Raw genomic sequence first — 23,040 nt, 5'->3', positions numbered from 1 at the left:
CAACCCCACTCACAAAGTGTGTTACAATTAAAATTGCTTTTCTGACACAAATTCACGGGATGCAAAGTGTTTGATGCCTTTCGCATAAATTCAATTCATTTACAAACCAGTAAAAAATGGAGTAGCCCAAAATAAATAAGCAATATACGTATAGAATCTTACATTTAATTTTAGAATGTGAATATTTAGTGATTATTTTGACCTGTATATTATCTCAAAACATGAATACAGAATGAGGTAGCAGGAGTTGGAAAATACTGTAAAAGCTTTCTCGGCGTTCAAGAGTTATTTATCAATTACTTGGACCAAATTAAAAAATATATATATTTCACTTACTCAACACATTTACATATACATAAAGTCTGAGTATTCATTTTGTCCACTTTGGGTCACCATCACAAATCTGTGACTTTGAGTGTATATGGCTTTAAAAGATGGGGCCTGGCCCTGGTGTTTGATGACTTAGCTGGATGTAAACAAGTTAGCGTTAGCCAATTAGCATATGAGTGACTCAGCATGAATCACCGCTATTGACAGCTCTGTATGAATGTGCTTATTGGCCGTTTCTTTTTCAGTAGAGTAATTCAAAGTGCATTGGAGGCTGCGTGCTCGGACATTAGTTCCAATAATTTCAAGATGTTAGTCACCATTTTAACAATAATAATAATAATACAATAGATTTTTGACCCCTCTCATCCAGCCGCCTCCTCCTCACCCCAACAGAGCAAACGCTTTCCAACTTACTGAACTGCTCGCAAATTAGAGCAGCGCAAACACTCTTCCTCTTTTGTGTTGCACTTGAGAGTCAGAATTAGGGAACCATTTTCCCTCCACATTCAAGCGGGGCCGCTCAGCTCGGGGCTTAATCAAGTGGAAATGGGAATAGGGGGTTGTGGTGTGTGTGTGGGAGGGGGGCAGCGTCAGGATTGCGGGGTGCAGGGTAGAATAGCGCAATTGTTCACATAAAGGCCTCATGTTGAGCCCACTTTGAAGTTTCAGTTGGGGAGGGCGGGCAGCGTGGATGCAGTTGAGGGGGGGCTGTGCTGGGATTTTACAGTAGCAATACACCATGACTGGTTTTGTGCAAGGCATACCAGAATGAGCCTCATACTTTGAGAATAGCATGCAAACAAAAGAAACACAATATGCCATTATGAGGCTGGTAATATTTCCAGATATTGTTCCTCCACATGGACACCCAGCAGCAGTAACATCAACATTCAAGGGAGATTCCCATCCATTTGTCCAAGTCCCATACAAGCAGACAGGCTCCCACTGATCTATTATGTTGCAAAGCCTTTCTCATGGATGTCTTGAATGCTCAGAGGATAATCACGTTTCCCTGAGACAAGCTAAGCTGCGCTAAATAAGCTGCACATAAAGAGAGGGCAAAAAAAAAAGTTGGGCGGAATGCTCCGAATGTTGCATCGCTGACACTTTAAAAAAAAAAAAAACATTTACTGAGTCAGTTTTAAGATATATTCTTACCTCTGCTCTTCTTCTTACAGCAGGTGTATTTCAGGGATGCAGTCTCCAAAAAGAAACTCACGGTAGACATTCCCACTCGTTGCACCTTTATAAACCTTGCGGGAACTTCTTCAGCAACAAAGGTGAAAAAGCTGTGTGGAAAAAAAAAAAAAGAGGACAAAACTAAGACTAAACTGCAGCGTGCACTTGTTGCTTGGTGGTGGATGTCAGAGTTGAGAGCAGCAGGTCCTCTGGGGGTGCACAAAGTGGATATTTGCATTAGATGGACCCTCCCCTCGCCTTTCATAGCTGCCATTGTTTGTCCCAGTCGGGGCTCGGATTCAGTCCTTCCCTAAATCCCTCACCACTGGAGCAGAGAATGCTGATTTTTTTTTTTCCGTCTCTCTCTTTCGCTCTCTCTCTCTCCTGAGCTGTCGGCAATTAACAAAAGATATGTTGATACAATGCCCAACTAGACACTACATTGCATTTAAAAAAAAGTTACAAATAAAAAAAAAATATATACATTATATTAGGAGGAATACATGATTATCACCTTAACAATCTAAATTATCTTAGACAATTTAATCAACTTTAGCAGTATTTTTTTTCCCCTTAATGGTGTTTGCATACTTTTGACCAAGAGGTGAGTGGAATATTCAAATAAAATACTTATGGACAATCTCAGAGTAAAATACACATAAGGTATACTTTTACATTCTTGTCCATGTAATTGGAGTAAAATGATTATACTCGCTGCTCCGCCTTATATTAAAACAAAATCAAAATAAAAAAAGCGAATTTGGGTCATAAGCAACAATATAGAGCATTTGCCGCCATCTAGTGGTTGATTGCTATTACTACAAAATGTCGACTAGCTGCGAAATTTAAAATAGCCTCGTTCCATCATACGTTCCGCTATATTTCAAGTTGTTTTTGCTTCTTAATGGCGTTTCTGTCCTTCAAACAAATAGCACAAACACAGTACTGTATTGTAATTTTAACAAACTAATTGCAATGACACAAACTCCTCTTAGCGGCTATCAAACTGAAGTCCCAGTTTGTAAAGCTACAAAGACTGCAAAATAATTTGAAAACAATGGCATATGTTAAAAAAAATATATATATACATATATATATATATATAAATAAAATATAATCTCCTTACCTTTGATACCTAAAAACTCCAAATGAAACGATTGAAAAAAAAACACTTGCACTTTCGAAAGTGCCGATAAACACGCCTAGATTCTCGCTGAGTGAAATTTTGAGACGTCAAGTTACCACAGCTGACGTCACTGCGAAAAATCTGAATTTCCGGCCACGCCCACTGACAAAACGTCACAGTTCCAGGTAAAGAGCATCGCTAAAATGAGCAAGGATTTTTAGCTTTTGCAACAAAATTGCAAGTGGATCCGGTTAATCTGCTCCACGCCATACCTTAAAAAGTAAAAGATGAATTTTTTTTGGCAATAAAAAGAAATAAACTAAACATACAAACGGACAAATAAATAAATAACATGAATTTTATAATGTTTATTATATTATATAAAAGACAACATACAGATATGCATAATTATAATTGACATATGCATATACAGTATCATAATTAAACAGTAAAATGTGTTTATATTTATATATATTTATATATATTTTATACAGTACATATAGCAAGATATTTTTTGCGTTAAAAACTGGCAGTGGTGATTTTATAAACCCATATTCTAACTCCAAATCCCCCTCAGTCCACGGACAAAGAGGCCTCTGTAGAAAAGCAGCACCTTTACACCTGAGATCCATGTTTTTTTTTTTTTTTGAGAGGTCTCCTAAGAACGTCATTTTTCTTCCAGGGATGGCGAACAGCATCAGGAGGGGACAAAGTTCTCCTGCTTTTTGACTTTCTGGTATGTGTGTGTGTGCTCTTGTTAGTAAAAAGCTTCAGCAGTCCCAGAAAAGATCATTTAAAAAAAAAAGGAAACTCTAAGATGAAATTCTTCAGGTCCACAACAGCTGGCCATCACAATAGAAACTCCTCCATACATGTCAGGATATAATCTGTAGAGCTTACAATAGGCGAGTACGAAGATCCTCGACTGGGAGTGGTGCTTGGTCCTGTACGCTAGACATGAGCGCATAATGGTCATGTCTGGTGGTAATGATGATAGTGGTGGTGGTGGTGATGTTCATGGTGATGGTGGTGCTCGTGGCGCTGAACCACAGGAACCACAAAGCCCGGGCTCCCCTGGGGGCCGGACATTTGCTCTCTCTCCAAGCCTGGCAGCACGGAGGGCGCAACCTGGGGGTGAGGCTGCGGGGAAAGCGGCGTTTTGGTAGGGGAAAGCGCCTCGCGGGCTTTAGCTCGGACGCGTTTGCTGTGACTGTACTGGAGAGGGTGCTGATGGTGGCCGGACGCTTGGACCTGGTGTGGTAAGTGGTATACATCTTGACCCCCGCCGCCGTGCGACGTGTTTTGCAAATGAGGATGGTGGCCGTGGCATTTGTTGGATTTCCCGCCGCCACCGCCGGCGCTATTCCCTCCTTTATTAGCTCCCTTGGGGGATTTCACAAACTGTGCGCCTTTCCCCCGAAACTCCGCCGGGTTGTAACTGTCGCCGATGACCTGCGAACGCCGCTGGTGGTGGAGTTGCGCTTCCGGCTCGTGGGAACGAGAGCGGCTCTGGCTCTGGGAGCTTCGGCCTTGATTCTCCTGGGGAGGGATCGTCGTTGCTGAAAAACACGTCACGGCTTGAGAGGGCAAGATGGTATTCCAATCAAAGTGTGCTTGTGATGCAAACTACCTTCAAATCTGGAGGTGTAGTTTTCTATACCAGCTAAATCCAGGTAGTGATTCCTCCTCTCGGTGTTCTCGTCCACACAGTAATGCTGGCCTTCCGTGGGCGGGGCCTCGTTGCTTTGCCCTCTACTGCTTTAAATCAAAACGGAAGTACAGGAAGTGTAAATTGTGAAATATAAATTTTTATGTGATGTGTGCAATTATCATCTAACTGACCTGATATAGGCAGACATGCGCTTGACAGATGGACGACTCTCCTCTTGGTGATTGCGATCTGAGAAAAGACACAGAATAATTCATGATTAATTAATTGACAATTAATGATTAATTGAATAATGTATTATTAATTATATGTATAATTTTTAATAATTATACATAATTTTGATTTTTCTTTTCGATTTTTAAACAATAAAAACATTTAATTGTATGCTTCGGCAAGACACTATTTATCCAACCTGTTTCTTTTTTGTGGCATTTTGGCTCGGGCGTGACAGTCAGCTTGACCCGGAGCGTCTTGCTTTTATTATGGCAGGAGTGATTAACCGAGGCGTCCACCACATCGTAGATGGTGTGCATCAGGCTGGACATATCCTGCGAGAACAGGAAAAAAAAAAAAACACACGTTTTAGCTGATGATCCAAAATTGGTTACAGTGATGACTAAAATAAATAAACACAAGTTTTCTTAAGACTTGGCAGATTTAAACTTGCCTACCCTGACTTGAAAACACACACACCTCCTTTGTCACTTTGCCACTGTTGTCAAAGTCGTAAAGTGTGAATATCCACTCCTGGCGGTTGTCATCCTCCACGGAAACATCACACTCCAAGTCCTGGAGATACATCCGATTATCATAACGACTTATTTTTAATAAAGAGAATGGACACTGTTTGTCCTCGTTGTATTCATCTATACTCATTTGCAGACGCGATTGGGAAACTGTATTACAATATACATGCCACAAGGGGGCAGCAAAACCTATACGACTAAAGGGGAAAAGCCAATCCCCTCAGTATGGTTCACCCGATTCCACATTTTTCAGATAAAAACCAGTACGAGTATTCCATTTTTGAGTAGTCCCACTTTTGATACATACAATGCAACTGTTCTAGAAAATTGATAGGTGGAAAAAAATATAATATTCTTCAGCTACCAATTTTTGATTGTAGCTTTGATTCACTAATAGAAGAATAATAGAAGCTTGAAAACTCCAAGAGGCAAACATCTGGTTTTTTGAAAGCCCGCTGTGTGAAAAAGCAGCGTGAGCGACGGGGCCCTAAGGAGAAGCCGCCCTTTATGGCTATATAATGTCTCTTTAAGCACAATGCGGTCAGGACTGATCACAAAAGCATTTGAAACATGGAAGCCGATCCCAAGTTGTAATTTGTTCTGGAGCGGTTTACTGTACATACAGATGTCCAGGAACCCACAATACATTCCATTCTTCCTGTAAATAGTTTTAACTGGAGGAAAAACGGAAGCGGTGCTCAAATACAGCTGCAGCGTAAGACCGCGTTGGTTTGCTTCGAACAACTTTTGCCTTCCTATTGCTTTTCTTGTAACGATAACAATTTGGATTCCTATCACAGTGTGCACTTACATCCAGACTGATGCGTTTCTTCCCGTTGGCTTTTATTTCTCGCTCCCCGTCCTCCGCGTGAAGGTACTGGAGGTAGTTTTCGCAGCCACCCACCTTCTCAGGAGGGAGCGCCACTGTCACGAGATACACAATTAAAAGTTGATTTATGGATGAAAGTACAAGTTGCCATGACATTAATCCTAGAGTTGAGTCTTTTATTTATTTATGTATTTATTTATTTATTTATGTATTTATGTGTTTATGTGTTTATGTATTTATTATTATTATTTTATTTATTTATTTATGTATTATATTTATTTATTCATTTATTTTAAAAAATATTTATTGATTGATTATTTTTGTTTATTTATTTTCCATTCAATTATATGAGCGCGTCCTTCCCAACTTACCCTCAAGGGGGCAGTGTTGCTCTGCGAGGTGTCCTGCTTTCAAATGCCCATTTGAAAACTCCTGGGAGAAAAAGAGGGAGATCAGAGATGTGGAGTGAATATACAGTTCAGACCTCAGACACAGGAAAAATAAACATTTCAGGCAAAAACATTTCCTCGTCAGATGTGTGCAAAAAAAAAAAAAAAAAATGGCCTACACGGTCGGTGCTACAGTGCGGCCAAACACTTTGAAACATGCACCACGCTGATTGTGTTTCACTGTCTGGGATACAAGTAAGCGCAGGCAAGGATTTAAGATTTCCCCCCCAAGCCTTCAAACGGGCTCTTGCATCCATCAAAAAAAAAAAAAAAAAAAAAAAAAAGGGGTGAAGCTGCAATTCATCTTGTGAGCGCTCACTCGGCCAACTTTGATTCTTCGAGAAAATGCAAGGCGAGAATTTCTTGATGAAAGAGGCGAAAAGTTGAACCATTTTTTTTAAGACGCAATGCGTGTATATATTTTGCAGAGGGAATAATATCCACATTTGGTTATTCTATTATTCTGCGTAAGGTAAAATGGTGGAAGGGGCACAGCAAAAGCTGTCATATGGGAATAATCTACATTCTACATAAAACAGACCCACACCACGTGTTAATGCGCACACACACACTTCAATTACGTCGAGATTGTGGAAACAATGACAATTAAATACAGCACAAGCCTCAAGCCGTGAGAAATCAAACAACAAATGATTCATCTTATTTACGTCATGTTCGCTGCCCCGCGCTTTGAAATCGAATCTCAAGGAGGCCCACTGCAAGGAGGCAAATAAAAACCAGATAGATGTGAGAAAAACAAAAGAACTGCATGTACTGCGTGTGAGTTTCAACATCTGCATGCGTTTAGGTGCAGGACCCCCCCCCCCCCTCTCCCCTTCCTCTCTTTCTCCAGCGTAATGACAACAGCAGGGCCTGTGGTTCTATTTAACAATCTCAGAGACCGTGATTACTCTCCACTTCACAGGACGAGTGCTCCAGCCTCTAATCTAGCCCTGACCTTCATTGCCAATATGGAGGTAGGGGGGGGTGGGGGGGGAGGAATTGCAAAACGGGGTCAAGGTTTGAACACCCGCTGCAAATTGGCCACATGAGACTTTTGGGGAGAAATCAGCTCAAGATTGGGAGTGAAGCAGGAAGTAAGGGAATAAAAACAGCGAAGGCGCAAAGGAAGAAAGGGATGATAAGAGGGACAAAGATGGGAGAGGAGCAGATACCAGAAGAGGATGTGCTTTGCCTAACAGGAGATAGATAGGGACTATCTACTGCTAACTGGGACCTCTAAGAACTGGAGGAGGTTTCGCTCTTTGACGGTCAAGTCCAAAACAAACGTAGCTTGTGGTTTCGTTGCCCTCCCGATTGCCTTAGGGGTCATTTGACACAACATTTTTATAAAATGGAAATGTTTCAAAATAGGTATAATAAAAAAAAAAAAAGGGCCAGTTCCTGTACATTTAATGTCCCGTTTGAATGTCCAGCAGATTGACTGGCTTAATTCTAAACAATTATGAAACCGCATACATGCTGACAAAGGGCATTTGAAATGACAGTTTGGGAGCAGCGGTTGGTACGCATGAGTGCCATATTTTTTTACAAAGTGACATTTATATTGTAGCATTTGGAGTTATTTTTGTAGTTTGGCGTGGAGAGAGAGAGAGCGAGAGAGCGAGAGAGAGAGAGCTCAAAGCAACATCAAAAAGTCGTCAGACGCAGCAAAGCACGCTCGAGAGGGGGATTGTCATGAAACAAACAATAAAAACGTCCTCCAATTAAAATGGAGATCCGAGAAGCTGTAACAGACCAACGTTACATCCGCCGAGCGAAGCTAATGAGAGAGCCGAGCGCGTCTGACCGCCGTCTGCAGTTTAACATCGAAACACAAGGCATCGAAATCGCCCACGGTGTCGGCCTCCAAATCTGCCGGCCACATGTGCAATTAAGCGTCTGGCATCTCGCCTCTGCCATTCTTTCGCTATCAGATCATGCTAGGTGAGGCTAATCTCCGATCGGAGATGACAAGTCGATGTAGTGACGGGACAAACTTGTAAAACGAGAGCGCCTGAAAAGCGTGTGATGTTTCTTCACGCTTGCCAAGCAGCTTCAGCTTGGACTGGCAGACTTTAATGTGGGTTAAGGTAACCGAGGGGGGGGGGAGCTTTTATTTCTCCCTACCATGTGACATCGGCCCCCCCATCCTCCCACTGGAAAACAGTACACACCTTTGTTCTTCCACACCCGCACTCAACTCACCCACGTAAAATCATGTTTTGAAAATCTTCAAAATAAAAACAGGCTAGCAGAAAAAGAGTTCTTCTGGCCTCAGGGTAGAAATTACAGCAGAAGTCCAAATATAATGTATGCTGGGGAGAAAAAAAAACAAACAAACAAAAAAAAACTGGATATCATCAAGAGGCTTCCTCATATTTTCCAGTCAATGCGGCTTTTCGAAATTGTGTAATTAGTGTCCACACAACTTGTACAGTGCAGCTCTTCTTCCCTTGTCCAAACAAGATCTCAGTCATTTCCTCAAAAGTGTCTAAGGTGACACATACTCAAAGGTCACCTGACACCTTGCGGAAGGCACCGAAGGAAATCCTTTCAAAGCCCTCGGGCGGACTATTAATCGTGTGTGATCGGATGGAAGCTAATTGCTAACGGAAACACGGCTCCGCTGGTGTCGGCGTAAAGAAAAGGAACCCCGTTTTGTAAACGTTCGTCACCGCACGATGAAACCGGAGAAGGCGGCAGAACAAGACCTCCATTCCAGGAGAAACCAACTTGGCCTTGACTCAAAACCAGATGTGTTTAAACTGACGAAATAGCCAAAGGGAAGATGATGTTCGGGTTAGCGAGACGGTAAAAGAACAATGAATGGATGGCCTCGACCTAATTACGGTGGTGAGTCAACACTCGTTTCAGCACGTATCGATTGGCAACCCATTTCCATATTAAAACGACATGGCGAGTTAGGTCGGTTATGGAATTTGACGTGGAATTTTGCATCAGTTTCCCGTGGCGTGTCTTTCCGTCGAGATGAGAACAGAACACCCGCGCTGTCGTCTGGACACGCTCCATGTGGCTGAGATGGTCGGACTCTTTTACAAGCCAGCGGGATTCTGGTTGAGGTCAAACAGGAGGCAGAACCTCTCTCTTGGCAGGACATGAATCACAAGGGGGTGAAGCCTCTTCGGGCCTTGTATAACAACAGCTGCGAGGGGAGCTTTTGATGAGAATGCTTCGCCATTGACATAAGCGCACCTAAAGCGCTAAAAGTCACCTGCTCCCCCCCTCCCCTTCCTGATGATCCTCTCACTTTCATTTGACCTGCTGGACGACATAAGATTAGCTAGCCACCGCGTATCTGCTTCATTAATGCTGATAGCAACGTGATGTAACGGAGGACCCCACGGAGAAATCACGTTGACACACACCTGGTTGAAAAAGGAGGCGGGGCCAAGCAAGGAACACGACAGGCGTTTGGCCTCAAACAGGATGTGCCTCTGTTTGTGGCCTCCATGTGAAATTCTGTAAGCTCCCGCGCAGGCCCCCGGCTCTCAACTCCAGCCAATGGGGAGCGCATCCAGGCCGATAAAGCTGAACAGATTTGTTCCACATTCCACGGGGGCCTTTAAACAACACAGAAGACCTCAAAGTGCCAGGTTGCGGCTGAGCTGAAGAGGACGCCAATCCCACCAGGGCCCGAAGGGACTCCACCTCTTGTAAAAAGTCATGCGGAGACTCTCTCGTCTCCTTTTGAAGGGTTTAGTCGAAAACGGCACTTTAATCAACTTGTCTGTCACTCACAGTAAAAATAAAAAAATAAGCATTTGATGCACATTCCAAAGCTCTGAGACAGCTTGGAAAAGAATTTTCAATATAAAAAAATCTCATCAAAAAGCACTGATCTATGAAACCTTGCTATTAGGATGCTAAGTGCTAATGCTAACTGCATGACTGCAAACTTAACGTGCATAAATAAGCTCATACTCTTTATTATGCGTGTTTTGATCTCATTTGCTATTCCACCTACCAAGTAGACTTATTTTTCCATTTGCCGTTAAGACAGATCCTTATAAAGTCTCCCAGCAAGAAAAGTGGAAAAGCTATGAAATGAAAAACAATCTCACGTTGGCCTGCATTGCTGTGTCTGCGAGATAGCTTAAATTTTATTTGCATTATAAAGTTTTATAGTGATTGAATGACGAATTATTTTTGTTGTACGACACTGTCGTTGGAAGAGAAAGTGGATTTGTTAGCCAGTAATGTAGCAAACCGTTTTTTGATGCCCCACCCAAAAGTACATTAAACCCATCTTTCAATATGAATTTTCAAAATAAATTCTGATTTCATTTGGACAAAAGACGCCGGAAGTCTAATCCTGTAAAAATTGCTGACGATGACTCTTCTATCAACTCCACAAAATAATTCTGAGCGGTCATATGAGTATCACAAAGTGCAAAATAGAACAAAAGAGGCAACTGTGGAAGTCCCAGTAAGTTCTGGGACGCTGGAGGCTAAAATTACTAGTACTCGTACGGGCCCACAGAAGAAGGAACCACAAGTTGCTGGGGAGGTCATTGTGCTCTCGTTTTTCCCGCAGCCAAATGGTTGGTGAGCCACAAAATGTTTTCGTATTTTCATATGAAAACATTTTGATGTCGCTTGGAATTGCTCTCACCTGCGAGATAAGCCCCGACACTAGTTTTTTTCCGCCCCCCCCCCCCCGCTTGTTTTGTTAAGCTGCGTGGGATTCCACTTTCGGATTTAAAAAAAGCGGAGCCGGCCGGCACTTCATAGGGGTGAGGCTTTGTGGTTTCGGGGGCCGCCGGGGGCCTTCCAGAGCTCCTGAGGGTGACTGAGAAATGTAAACAAACCACGTCGGGGAAGGACAGCTGCATTGAGAAGAGCAGCGACGGCGCACACTTGAGGGATGCTTGTCCGTGTAATCCACAATGACTTTTTTTTTTTTTCGGGTTGCGGCACTCATGCTGTTAACGGCTTGCGGGTTGCTGGATAAGCTTCCCGCCGGGTTTCCGGAACATGCCTTCCAGAGGGATAAGAGCGGCTTCACGGTCAAGACCGCAGCTCTACAGTCCACTTGTCACCACTCCCGGCGGGTAAGTTACAAAGAGAAGTGCGGATCCAAATGAGCGCCGATGATGAGAGGCAATCATGCGGCCGTGACCAATCAGCGAGTAATGTAGCATGAACGCTCCGCACTTCTATTTGGGAGGTACACTGGGGCAAAGGGACACGGTTGGATGTTCTGTAGCTTAGTGCTATATTCGAGAAACAAAAGTAGAGTGCGGATTAAAGAAGAATCTGGTTTTAGAAGATACGATTGATTCCTTGCGACGGCGGGCTTTTCAAAATAAAACAAATTTATCATTTAAGTCTTACCATTCCTGTCCACTGTATAGTTTTATTCGGGCTTTTACCTCAAGCTAACTGTTTCTAGCTAACACACATCCGGCCACAAATTAGTGTTTTGTCCATGTGGTATATTTACATTGTGGCCACAGTCTAAAAAAAAAAAAAAAATCTAACATGTCATGTCTGGGGTACGAAGCTTGCCAGCATGTTTTAGGCAAAATCTCCTAAACACATGTTGCAGTGGACAAAAGAAGTTCCCAGCACCTGTTTTGTGTCTCTCGTCTCATTTGGACATGTTGAGTAACTAACTCCCTCCCCGACTGTCTGCCACAGTTGCCAGTTTCGGGAATACCACAAAAATTCCAGACCCTGCGAGAACAGGCTTGATTCCAAGCTGCGAAGTTCCTCACAAGGCTGGAAGTAGACGAGGGGTCGTAGCGGGGTCAACGGGAAGGGACGAAGGGGCGGTCATGTTCAGGTGATGTGAAGGAATGTCTTGATTTAAATCATGGACGATCGCCAAAAAAAATCAAAATTAAGTGTAATTAATAAATGATTCCACGTGGCACAATTTCTCGATCTCTTGGCAAAATGGTTCGGACTCACCGAACACATGTTGAAAAATTAGAGTGGTGTGTAGGTCGATTACCGATGCAACAAAGTCATGCGGCGCAGCCCAAATTATTCATGAATTATTCTCAAAGGAAATTACGGGGGGAGCCCATGAGGATAAAAGTCTTTGAACTGGCAAGACGGCGTACAAAGTCTACATTTGGCCGATTTTGTGCGCTTCTGCTGGCCGTGACCGCACTTTGGTGACCTGACAGGCAAAAGCTGTGTGTGCACCAAACACGTTTCCCCAGTGTGAAATTCAGGAACGTAATTCATCCATGGCAAAAGCGGAGATGAAAAGGCAATGGGTGCAGAGGGCAGCTCGAGCGCGGCTCCGCCTCCTTCTCAGCTTTTGCAGCAGAGCGCACGGAGAGTCGAGAGGGGGGAAGCGCAGCTTTTTCAAAGCCTCGATTATTGCGAACCGAGTCTACGCTTTTGGACTGGCTCGTGAGTTGTGCTGGCGTATTCTTATCTTATCTCCGATGCTCAATCCGAGCGACCGAGTCTGGAGGCTGGCAGTCCACTTAAAAGCACAAAGTGAGACACTGAGTATTGAAAAAAAAAAAACGAGGAGGTGGTGATGTGCGAGAGAGGGGCTTGAAAGCGATGAGATAATCGGAGAAGTACCAGGATGGAGGAGTCCTCAAAGACAAGCACATGACACAGGTGGGAGGGGAGGGGGGGGGCAAGATAGTCCGATACACTGGCATTCTTGATAAGATCAACCGAGCCCGCATCAACAGTGCGGAAGTAGGTGCTAGTTATAAGCTTGCCATATTTGCTGTTTTGGAAAACACTTTTGTTTTGTTGTTGTGTTTTTTAGCATCTTTAGCATTTCCTCATTCACATCAATCAGCTGTTTTGGATTTAAACAGTTAATAAGTATTATTTTCAGTGAGGACGGCCTCGAAACCAGAAACTGTCAAATCTAAAACGTACATTCCTCAAATTTTTTTTACTTTTGTAATGTGTTGTTTTCCCACTTTGTTTATGGAGCACCTCCCGTGAAGCAAATGGCGTCTGGGTGAGGGACGGAGAACTGCTGTTTATTTGAAATGAGCCTTTAGGTAAACACGTTACACGGCGCTAAGGGGCTCGGGTCAGCTTTTGAAGTGGACGGGCCTCAGGAAAGAAATGGGTGGGGGCGAGAGGGAGGGGGAGTTAAAGAAGGCCGCCTTCAGAGGAAATGAAAACAGAGACTTCATTCAGCGCTGTTTCATCATCTCGTTTTTGGGTATTTTAATGTCATCAGAAACTTTGTCGTCGAGTGTAAATTCCAATTTTACTTCCTCTTAATGTAAAGTAGGTTTGGATGACGGGGGACAGCTCGTTTGCTGTCCCCCCCCCCCCCTGCCTCCCCCCCTCAAAGAGACTCAATGTGATGTGCGGAGCTGCACTGTCTGCGTAGCCCATTTGCGAGCTTTGAAGCCGCTCGAGTGTTTCGACAGCTAACCACTTTCAGATGGGGCTGTGGCATTTTATGAGGAGAGTAAAAGCGATACTTACACATGTGTACGCTTGGAGGGTGGGGGAAGCTCGGAGCGGAGAAGAGGATAAATCCTCCAGGGTTTCAAATGTGTGTGTGTGTGTGGGGGGGGTATGAAAATCGAGGGAAGGAGAATATATCGAGGAAACAATGTATGGCCTCCACATGTCTTTTTTTTTTTCTTCATTAAGTTTGTGTCGTGTGTGGTTTCATTCTCCATGCATCCGACCTAGCAGGGCGTCAGCTTGAGGAATGTGGAGCAAGGATGAAGTTTCGAAGCATTCACGGGGTGGGGGGGGAACTGTCTGAGGTTTGCTTTTTTTTTTCCTCCAAGAATAACAAAGTGGTTGTAAAGAAGTTGGATGCACAATGTGAAGAGTTCCATGACAGGCTGAAAAAAAACAAAAAGTATAATTGCATACTAAATACTGCAATTGCGGCACTGCTGTTTATGCTCTCGACAAGCAACGAAAACGTCCGATCCTACCTAGATTTATGATGAACAATGTACTTTGCTGTTTTAGCCCCACCCCTCCCCTGACTGAAAATCTATTGTGAAATATATGTCTGACCTCTATAGAGACAATCTCAAGTTTCCATTCATAGAAAGAAAACCCCATTTTGATCCAATAAAGGGGTCCCCAGTCTTTCTAAAAATAAATAAGAGGCCTCCATTTGCAAATATTTAAAGAGACAACATGCGGGAAGGTTCCAAGCAGCGGCCTTTAGTGAGCTCATCGCATTCACAGACATCACTGAAGATGTCGTGTGTGTGCAATTAGAAATGCCCATAATAACGTCTCCACCGCTCATTAGTGGGGGGAAGGAAAAAAATAATAATTCCCCTGACTGATCCAAGGATTGCGAAATAAAGTCCACTTGGAAATGAGAAGCAACTTTCTAAGGAAGAGGTGGGGGGGGACAGGGGGTTTATGTGGAAACATACCTTACACACTAAAATGTAATAACCTTTGAGTCTCCCGGTGTTTTATTTGGCCGGGAGACGCAACAAGATCAAACACAGACTTGGATCCAGATGCTTTTGCCAAAAATGTCAGCATTAAGCACGGGGCTTCAGCTTCAGGTATTTTCTTTCCTCTGGCAGCAAACGGGAGGAGAGAGACAGACCGGCGTTAACCCTCGACGGAGCTGGCAACTTGTCCCCTGCCTTGCCGCCACGCAAAGCATGCTGGGAAAATTAAAGTAACCTGCTGCTATCGACGACGTCTCGCCGAAATTAGTCCGAAGATTTGTAAAAACGAAGCCCATAAAGGTATGATTGTCAACCAGTGGTCCGCGGCCCTCTAACGGTCTGTCGTGGTATTGCAAGTGGACCCCGAAATTAGAAATGGAAAATAATTGCAAATGTTTCAATTTGATTTATTATTTAGACTTATTTTTTCAGTGACTTTTGTGAGTCACATGCAAATGATGTCTAACGTGAAGCTCCACATAGATACTCTTTAAAGTCCGGAAGCGGCAAATGGCGTCAACGGCATGAAAAGAAGCGACAAGACGCAAGTGACTTCAAAGCACCGCTGTCGGTCGGCAGAGAAAGAAGGCGACGACTTAATTCCATGAAGATAACAGCTCTGATAATAATGAAAGCGTGTCTCTTGTCTAAAAAAGATTCCCTTTGAGCTGTCTGAGAACTTGACGCGGATGAGATTCTTTCATGCTCGTCACAAGGCACATTTTTTTTTGTATTGGTACTCAGTAGATGGACATTAACATCCAACTCCGACATGTTCTGAGGAATGCTTTGAAAGCTCTTTTATTGACAAGTAGCTATTCTATTTACTTTGTTTGGATTTGGTTTGCCACATAACGTATTCAAACTATCTATGGGACACCTACATACGTTCTAAATCCAGTGAGGTTGAAAATAACCAAATATGCGTAAAAAAAACAGAGCCACTATTCGGGTCGAGTTGACCCAACTTTACGGATTGTTTTGTACAAATTGAGCCAACTCTTTGGGGTTGGGCTTTTGAACGAGAAGTTTTGAACGTATTATTGGTATTTTCATTCATTTCAATGGGAAAAGATGATTTGAGATACGCATGTTTTGAGTTACGAGCATTGTCGCAGAACAAATTAAATTCTTATTGCCGTTTGTTATTTATTTAATAAACGTGAAAGATTACATAGTGATATGACCTGTGCTAACTGGACTGACAGCATGACAATGATTTCTCAATCCAGTCACGTCAGACCAACATGTTTCGGATTGTTCGGCCTTGTCAGAGGTCATTGCTTTTACTGAGAGCTATTTTAAGATGTTTCTGTCCTCCAACGTGTTACAATGGAGCTGTGTTGAAACTATTCCAAAATACCCTCATGGACATGTAATGCCTCTTTCCATCAAACACACCAAGTGGGTGAGACTCGCCCTCTGACTCAGAGGCGTCGCGGTGACGCTTAGGTGAACGCCAGCGACATGAAAGAGCGGCTAAATAAGCATCTCGTGCTGGTGATGAGTGGAGAAGCCGCCATGGTGATGATGTTTACACTGACGGTGAACTCTGGATTTGGCAATCGGCATCGAAAAAGATAAACAGACACTCAAGTGTGGAGTGATGCGCTTGTTGGTTGACGATTAAATGAAGGAAGGGATGGTGAGATGAAAAGACACGTTTGTCCTAAGAGGTTCGGGGAAGTTCAGCTTGAAATAATAATGGTGGCCTCTGTTAGGAAAAAGTCAGCACACAGGAATTGGGTTTGGTTGCAAAATGTAAATGTTTTAATTTGAAGAAATTGTATTTAACACATTTTCTTTTTTTTCCCTACAACACCAAAAACGATTTTCTGCTTTTCAAATCTTTGTCTATTTCAACCCCCAATCTCGACATTTAAGCGACTGTCATTTTTGGCAAATCTTATCACAGCGCTAACGTTAGCTTATCCTGCTTACCGATCATCCAACAAACTAAATCACCAAATCAATCAACCTTGTACCTCGTGTTTCACACTACTCGGAAACAATTGTTGCGTTCCTCCCCGCCTGCGGGTGGTACCACAAAAAAGTGCTTTATTTTAGTTTGGGACAAAAGGGAAAACTTTAGTTCCCAGCTAACCTAATTGAACCGAACCGGTGTTGAAGTGAGCGTCTTCCTCCCAAAGTGAGGCAGATGTTGCCCCCCCCCCCCCCCCCCTGCCATCGATACCTCTAAAACCCCTCCGATATCACCCCAAAGAAAAAAAAAAAAAAAAAAAAACACATTTAAATCCCTACTCCTCCTCTTTTCCTCTTCCACCCCCTTCCCACCGCAGCCCCTTTCCCCGCTCCAGGATTTTTCAGTACAAACCAGGAACAGATGTCTGCCGGGGCCGTGCTGAAAGACCCCGCTGTTCTGGATGCCAGCCACATGCTTTTCATTCAGAGATGAAGGCTCACAGCTCGCCTTCTTGTGAAGCCATTTAGGGGGGCGGGGGGGTTTGGAAAAAAAACAGACCCTCCAAATGCCTTCAAGACTGTTTAAAAAGAGCTACATATATACCAGCGCACACCTTTATGTCTCCTCTCTGCCATTTTCGTGTCTCGGGTGGTGCTTTTTTTTTTTTTTTTTCGGCACTTCAAATCATGTGCAAAGCAGATTACAAAATACAAAGATTTTATTTCTTTTTAACATCCAGATGGGCAGGAACAACGTCTATGTCATCTGATGACAATCTCAGGTTAGGTGCTGACTCTTTCAGACGGATGGAAAAACTTTAATGATCTAAATTGAATTGCCAATATGTTTAAAAAAAAAAATGGCGCCTTTTAAACGGTAAAAGCGCTAAAACTACACCCTGCTGAAATATCAATCAAATACAACTTAGAAAATGGATGCTATGCATGCGCCCAATTACATCACTGGGAAGCCATTTAAGCCACGCCCCCTTTAAAAATCCAAAACATTGATAGTGTGGTGAGAAAATTTTTTTTTTTTTTGCGGTATATCTGCACAAAATGTGTATTGTATTTAGATTTTTTTTCCATTCATGTTAAAAATATATATTTTTTAATCATTTAAGTTAAGACCAGTGAAGCTTTGACGGGAATAGTATTAAAAACATTCTTTCATTTGGAAATTTTTTGCTAAGAAATCAAAACACAGCAGTATTCCAGAATAAGTTTCCGCTATACAGAATAAAAAGGGGTTTAAAAAAAAATAAAAAAATATTCCTGCTTTAAATCTAATTTTTGACAGCAACATTAATGTCACCGAGTATTTACAACGTGATCTCAACTGAAGCCCTTTTTTTTTTTTAACGCTAAGTGTATTCCTATTAATCTTTCTAAAGTGGACTACTGAAGGTCTTTTTTGTCACGGAATGTAAAGTGTTGACACTGGCTCCCCCACGAGCAACTCTGCGGCAAGACTTGAGACAAAAGGCGGCGCTGAAAGGCCAAATTAGTCTGTCATTATTGGGGCATCCCAGCCAGCCTGTTTGAAGCACTTTACTTGGACCTTGTTGATCTTTCCAGAGGTGTGACATACAGTGAACCCTCACATGGCTCTCGTGAACTCGCTTCTCCACACTGGGTTCGGAACTTTAAAGCCTTCATTATGCAAAGGCTTTTTACTTGAAGTCAAGGTGTTCAACTTCTGCACCCAAAAGCGGGATTGCACGGCAAAGGCAAGCGGCCAGCCGCCGACTGGAAGTCACGCTTTTGCGGGGGGGAAAAAAAAAATCAATATTGAAACAAGTTTGATCTGCTGTTATTTCTTCCGAAAGCAAAGCCTCGTTGCCGGGGTCCAAATTAAAGCTTTATCAAGAAGCTTTACGCAGACTCACGTTGGGCACGGGCCATGTTTGCGCTTCTTTTCCCGGCAGTACATCATCGCCCCCCCATCGCCGGGCCTCCTCCCCTCCCCAAGAAGGGTCAGGATTGGGGGGTTTGGAGGTTCCACTGATATCAGAGCCCTTTTTATAACTCTCAGAGCTGCACTTTGAAGTCGCAGCCAGACAGCTCAGGAATCCTACTCCCCCGTTTGACAATGAGGAGGAAGGGGGGGGGGGGGGGGGGGGCTAAATAGCATGTTTGGTCAATCTGCTCCTCTTTGGAAGTCACAAGTAATGCTATCTGTCCCTGCAGCTCATTAAGAAGGTCACTGCAAAGACAAAAACCACCTAGTGAGAAGGGCCCAGATGTTTGTTTCTCTTCTTCAGTTGCTTCATCAAAATGTTCCGAATTGCAGGCTGCACTTTTGGACGATGTGTTTACTGCCCTTGTGATGTTGACTCGTGATAATCACGTGAAAATCAATCTTAAACGGCCAATTTAAGTCCAGCGAGCGTTCAATCCATAAAAAAAACACCACAAGCCCATTTTTCCCCCACAGTGGAACCTCTGAAGTCTAATGTCCTAGATTTTAATTTCATTTTAATTCCAAATATGCCTCACAAGACTTTTCTTTTGGTCTTCTGAGGAGCTGAACCCAACAGATGTGAAACGGGAGGAAAGATATGCAAAAGCAAACTTCCATTCAAAGCAGTTAGCCGTGTCCCAATACTTTTGTCACCAAAGTTCTGTGATTGTTTCTACGTTTCACTATTAACGATGGCATTTGATTATATTAAAAAAAAAATCCAAAGCTTTCCAAATCGATAAATATAATCAAAGATTTTTTTTTTTTAAATTCAATTTTTTTCGACCGCTTATTCTCCTCACGCTGCTTAAGTTTGCCTCAAATTAAAACGAAAGCCACAGACGTTTAATCTAAGAATGGCATCGCCGAAACACGACACTGTCTGATCCTTTCAACTTGAAAATATGCGCCACCAAACTTGCTACGCTAGATAAATTCTCAACTGAGCCGCGCTGGGACTTAAAAACACCCCGAGGACTTCTTAACATCAATAAACTTCAACTGTAGCCTCATTTCCAACATGAATATAACGTATGAGCAGGCAGAGCCATTTTTTTCACTCAATGTACTTCATAGTCAACACAATCATGTGAGGGACTTTTTTTTTTTTGTTGAAAATTGCGACAGCTGACGCGCATAAAGATGGAAAAGGGGCTGAATATGCAGATGTGGTCGCAAGGAGGGGCAATGAAAACGCACGGAAAAAGAATTATTCTTACTTTACCACCGACACTATGGTACATGCGGTCACACGTATATGATGACAAACTCAGCCATGTCTTCTCACTTGCACCTATTAAAGTTGTTGTGAAGTATGGTGAGATATTTGGAAAGCACCTTTAGTGGTTTCCCTCCAGGGCGAGTGTGAACTCCAGCGCCCCTTTAATTTGTACCAGTAGGCGGATAATAACCTGATTTAATCTATGACTTTTGTACTATTACAACCACCCACCCTCACCGAGTCACAATTTGTGGGTAGCTCAAAAAAAAAATGATGTCATGTGATGCTGCTGATTAGCGGGGTGGGCATGATGCCAGCAGCCACAAGTGTAAATGTTACACACTGCTGTGATAGTGTGTGTGTGGGGGGGGAGGGGGGGGGGCGAGACGTGTCAGAAAGAATAACAAGACACTTGGCACGGGTCACGCATGGTCGTCAATACACTTTGCCTCCTCCTCTAAGAGTAAAGAAGTGCTCATCTCCTCTTACAAGGGGGGTGAGGGGGACACGGTTCTGAGCAGACAACTTTGAAGTGCCTGACACACTCATCCCATCAGCAAACGCACAAGCATCAACTCTCACACACACACAGACACACACAAAGCTGGCATTTGTTTTTAAAGCAGGGACTCCAAAACTTACAATTTTAGAGCCAAAGTTGACAAATGCATTGACAAACTAATAAAAGAAGATAGAGGACAAGGATTTACAACAAATATCAATTAAAAATAATCATTGTTAAAAAAATAATAATAATTTGGACCACAACCCTAAATTTGGAAAACATATTGGAAAAATACTAGCCTTAACGGATTAAAAATTACAATTTACTCTTGTGTGACATATTTAGATTAGACAAATGTCTGATAGTAAAATGATTTCTTCTTGGAATTTTTTTTTTTTTAGACATCACAGTGGTAGATGTAATACTTATGTATAGAAAACAAAAACATAAAATACAATGTTTGCAGAATATATGAGAAACCAGATTTACCTATCTTGCTAATTACTTTATTCATGTTTACTTAATTATAACCACCACATTACATCAATGTTAAATATCCACTCTACCTGCATGCTCTTCATCTTGTAATCCATCCCTCCATAGCGCTCAGACTCGTCCATGCTCTTCCGGAGGAAAGCATTCACAACAAAACTATCCCCTGAAAGAAAAAGAAAAAAAAAATCAGCATTAACAAAATCTCATCACTGCAAAATAATCTTGATGCACTTGTCCATTGGACTAACCTTCTGGGTTCTCCCTGCGCTTGCACGCTTTGGATCATGCAAAACAGACATAATTTTTTAGTCCATGTATAAAAAGCATTTTGCTAAAATGATGCACCAAAAAAAAAAAAAATGTCTTACCGTGTTTGGATTGTAATTTTCCCATTCTTGTAACCCACGTCACTGGATCAATAAAACGATACCGAGTAAATCCGAAGTGTCTCAGCAAGCGTGGGTCACATTGTGCTGCGGCCGAACTCCAACTTTATCCAAAGTCCGACAATGAAATGTTTCATTCATGGAGGAAGTACCGAGCGCTTTTACTAATAACACGGCGAGATCGTCAAAAGTGATGGTGGGAGACGTTTTGGCAGGACGTCCCTCCTCTCATTTCACCTCAGTCCGACTGGAAGTGCAGCGGTTGGGAAGTGGAACAAACCCACCAGACACGCTCGGCGCTTGTCAAGTGTGACGTCACAACAGCGATGTACATCCGGTTAAGTCTTTACAAACAAAAGCATGAGTCTACAAAATAAAAGCATGGTAAATTTTGCTGAGCATTATACAGACAGAAGCTGGATTTAAAACTAAACTTGTTTTGTAAGTATATTAATTCGCGTTGAATAAATTTATGATAGAAAATAGAATAATGTCCATTCATCGGGTAATTCACAAACCCTGCCAGTTTCACTTGGTCCGAAAAATATTTGTTTTCTACTAATAAGATTATTTTTGTTCCTCTGTACACGCATGTACGGTGACAAAGACAACCATTAAATGCTTGTCCTCTAATTGCTTGTTGAAAAATATTGGTCATAATCAAATAGAAAATAAATATGGCTGCAGAATTGGATGTTCTTTCAAAATGGATGAAAAGTCAAGATGAAAGCGGGCCAGGAAGGCTGCCAAGAGCAGCAACATTGAACGAGATGCAGGAATTTCTGGCAAGTATTGGCTAATTTGGTAGCGTTGACAACAATCTCCCGTCTGGGCTACCGGGTGGTTTCTTACCAAGAAAAACATCCAAACTCAGCTCTATTTTGCAAATATGCATTTGCGGCATTAAATGTCGATTCGAGCTGTAGAACTTGCACAACAAAATTGGCCTAAGATCAGATCAGATTTTTTTTACCCCCTCTGTCCCCGCGATTGATTATGGTGCACTAAAACAATTTTAGAGTCTAAGGAGCGTGCAGCACATGTGCTAAAGATAAACTGCTGTTTGTCCAGGAGAACCTGGAAGAACTCGCTGTACTTTGAACGTTCTGCACTTCAAAAGCTGCTCCACACTTTTATGGTTTGTTTCTGTTGGCGGGTGTTAAAACGGAGTCTGGCTGCAGAACACACGCGTCCTAATGTTATGACTATGTAAGGGCCATCGTTGTTGTTTTTTTTCCCCCCGCCGCATGAACTCATTAATGTGTATTCTGTACACACCGCTATTGCAGAGTATATTCCAAATGATTGGACATGGTTGCGGGAGGTCCTTAGTTAAAAAAAAAAAAAAAAAAATGTTACAAATGCCAATAAACTGTTTTCCCCTGAGAGCAGAGGTGTCCAACTCTGGTATTCGAGGGCTCCTATCCTGGTTGAAGAAAGATGAAACCATTAACTGAACCGCTCGTAAAAAAATTAATTAAATTAAAAAAATATATTATATCCATATATTTTAACATTTATTTTTAAATCTTTTTCATTTTGCATTTATTTTTTTGTCCTATATATTTTGTTGTAGTGTATTCTATATATGTTTTATTTTTTCAATTATCTTTTATATTTATTTTTGCTTTCATTTAATTGCTTTATTTTTTTTATTTGGGCAATTTTGGTCATGCAATGCAGAAGGAAAAGTTATTCAAATGAGGGGGCGGTCCTAAGTGTGCAGAGCTTGCTGATGAGCTCATGACCTTTTTATCTAAACAATGTGCAGTCTTATTCCACTTCCTGGAATATTATTGAACGCTATCACTGGAAG

At 42.4% G+C, this 23,040-nt stretch overlaps 1 protein-coding gene across 5 annotated transcripts; it reads right to left on the bottom strand.

The window, feature by feature from the left end:
• Positions 1-2,988: 2,988 nt before the first annotated feature.
• On the bottom strand, positions 2,989-21,552 carry nkd2b (NKD inhibitor of WNT signaling pathway 2b). Of its 5 annotated transcripts, none has more exons than XM_061288828.1 (10): positions 21,207-21,545; positions 21,087-21,113; positions 20,910-21,001; positions 6,251-6,311; positions 5,862-5,974; positions 4,998-5,093; positions 4,717-4,852; positions 4,478-4,535; positions 4,266-4,390; positions 2,989-4,212 (listed from the first exon to the last, which is right to left on the bottom strand). In XM_061288828.1, exons 1-10 carry the CDS (start codon positions 21,229-21,231, stop codon positions 3,608-3,610), a joined length of 1,338 nt encoding a protein of 445 aa, XP_061144812.1. In that variant the 5' UTR covers positions 21,232-21,545; the 3' UTR covers positions 2,989-3,607. The 5 variants fall into 5 exon arrangements, with proteins under 5 accessions (XP_061144812.1, XP_061144811.1, XP_061144815.1 ...); XM_061288827.1 differs by having other exon boundaries at positions 4,266-4,393; positions 21,207-21,543; XM_061288831.1 differs by having other exon boundaries at positions 2,989-4,194; positions 21,207-21,536.
• Between the last annotated feature and the right edge of the window lie 1,488 nt (positions 21,553-23,040).

This window comes from Syngnathus typhle, linkage group LG10 (assembly GCF_033458585.1).
Source record: "Syngnathus typhle isolate RoL2023-S1 ecotype Sweden linkage group LG10, RoL_Styp_1.0, whole genome shotgun sequence".
Classification (NCBI taxonomy): Eukaryota; Metazoa; Chordata; class Actinopteri; order Syngnathiformes; family Syngnathidae; genus Syngnathus; species Syngnathus typhle.
The sequence above is the reverse complement of the archived record's forward strand: the minus strand, read 5'-3'. Positions and strand labels throughout refer to the sequence as shown.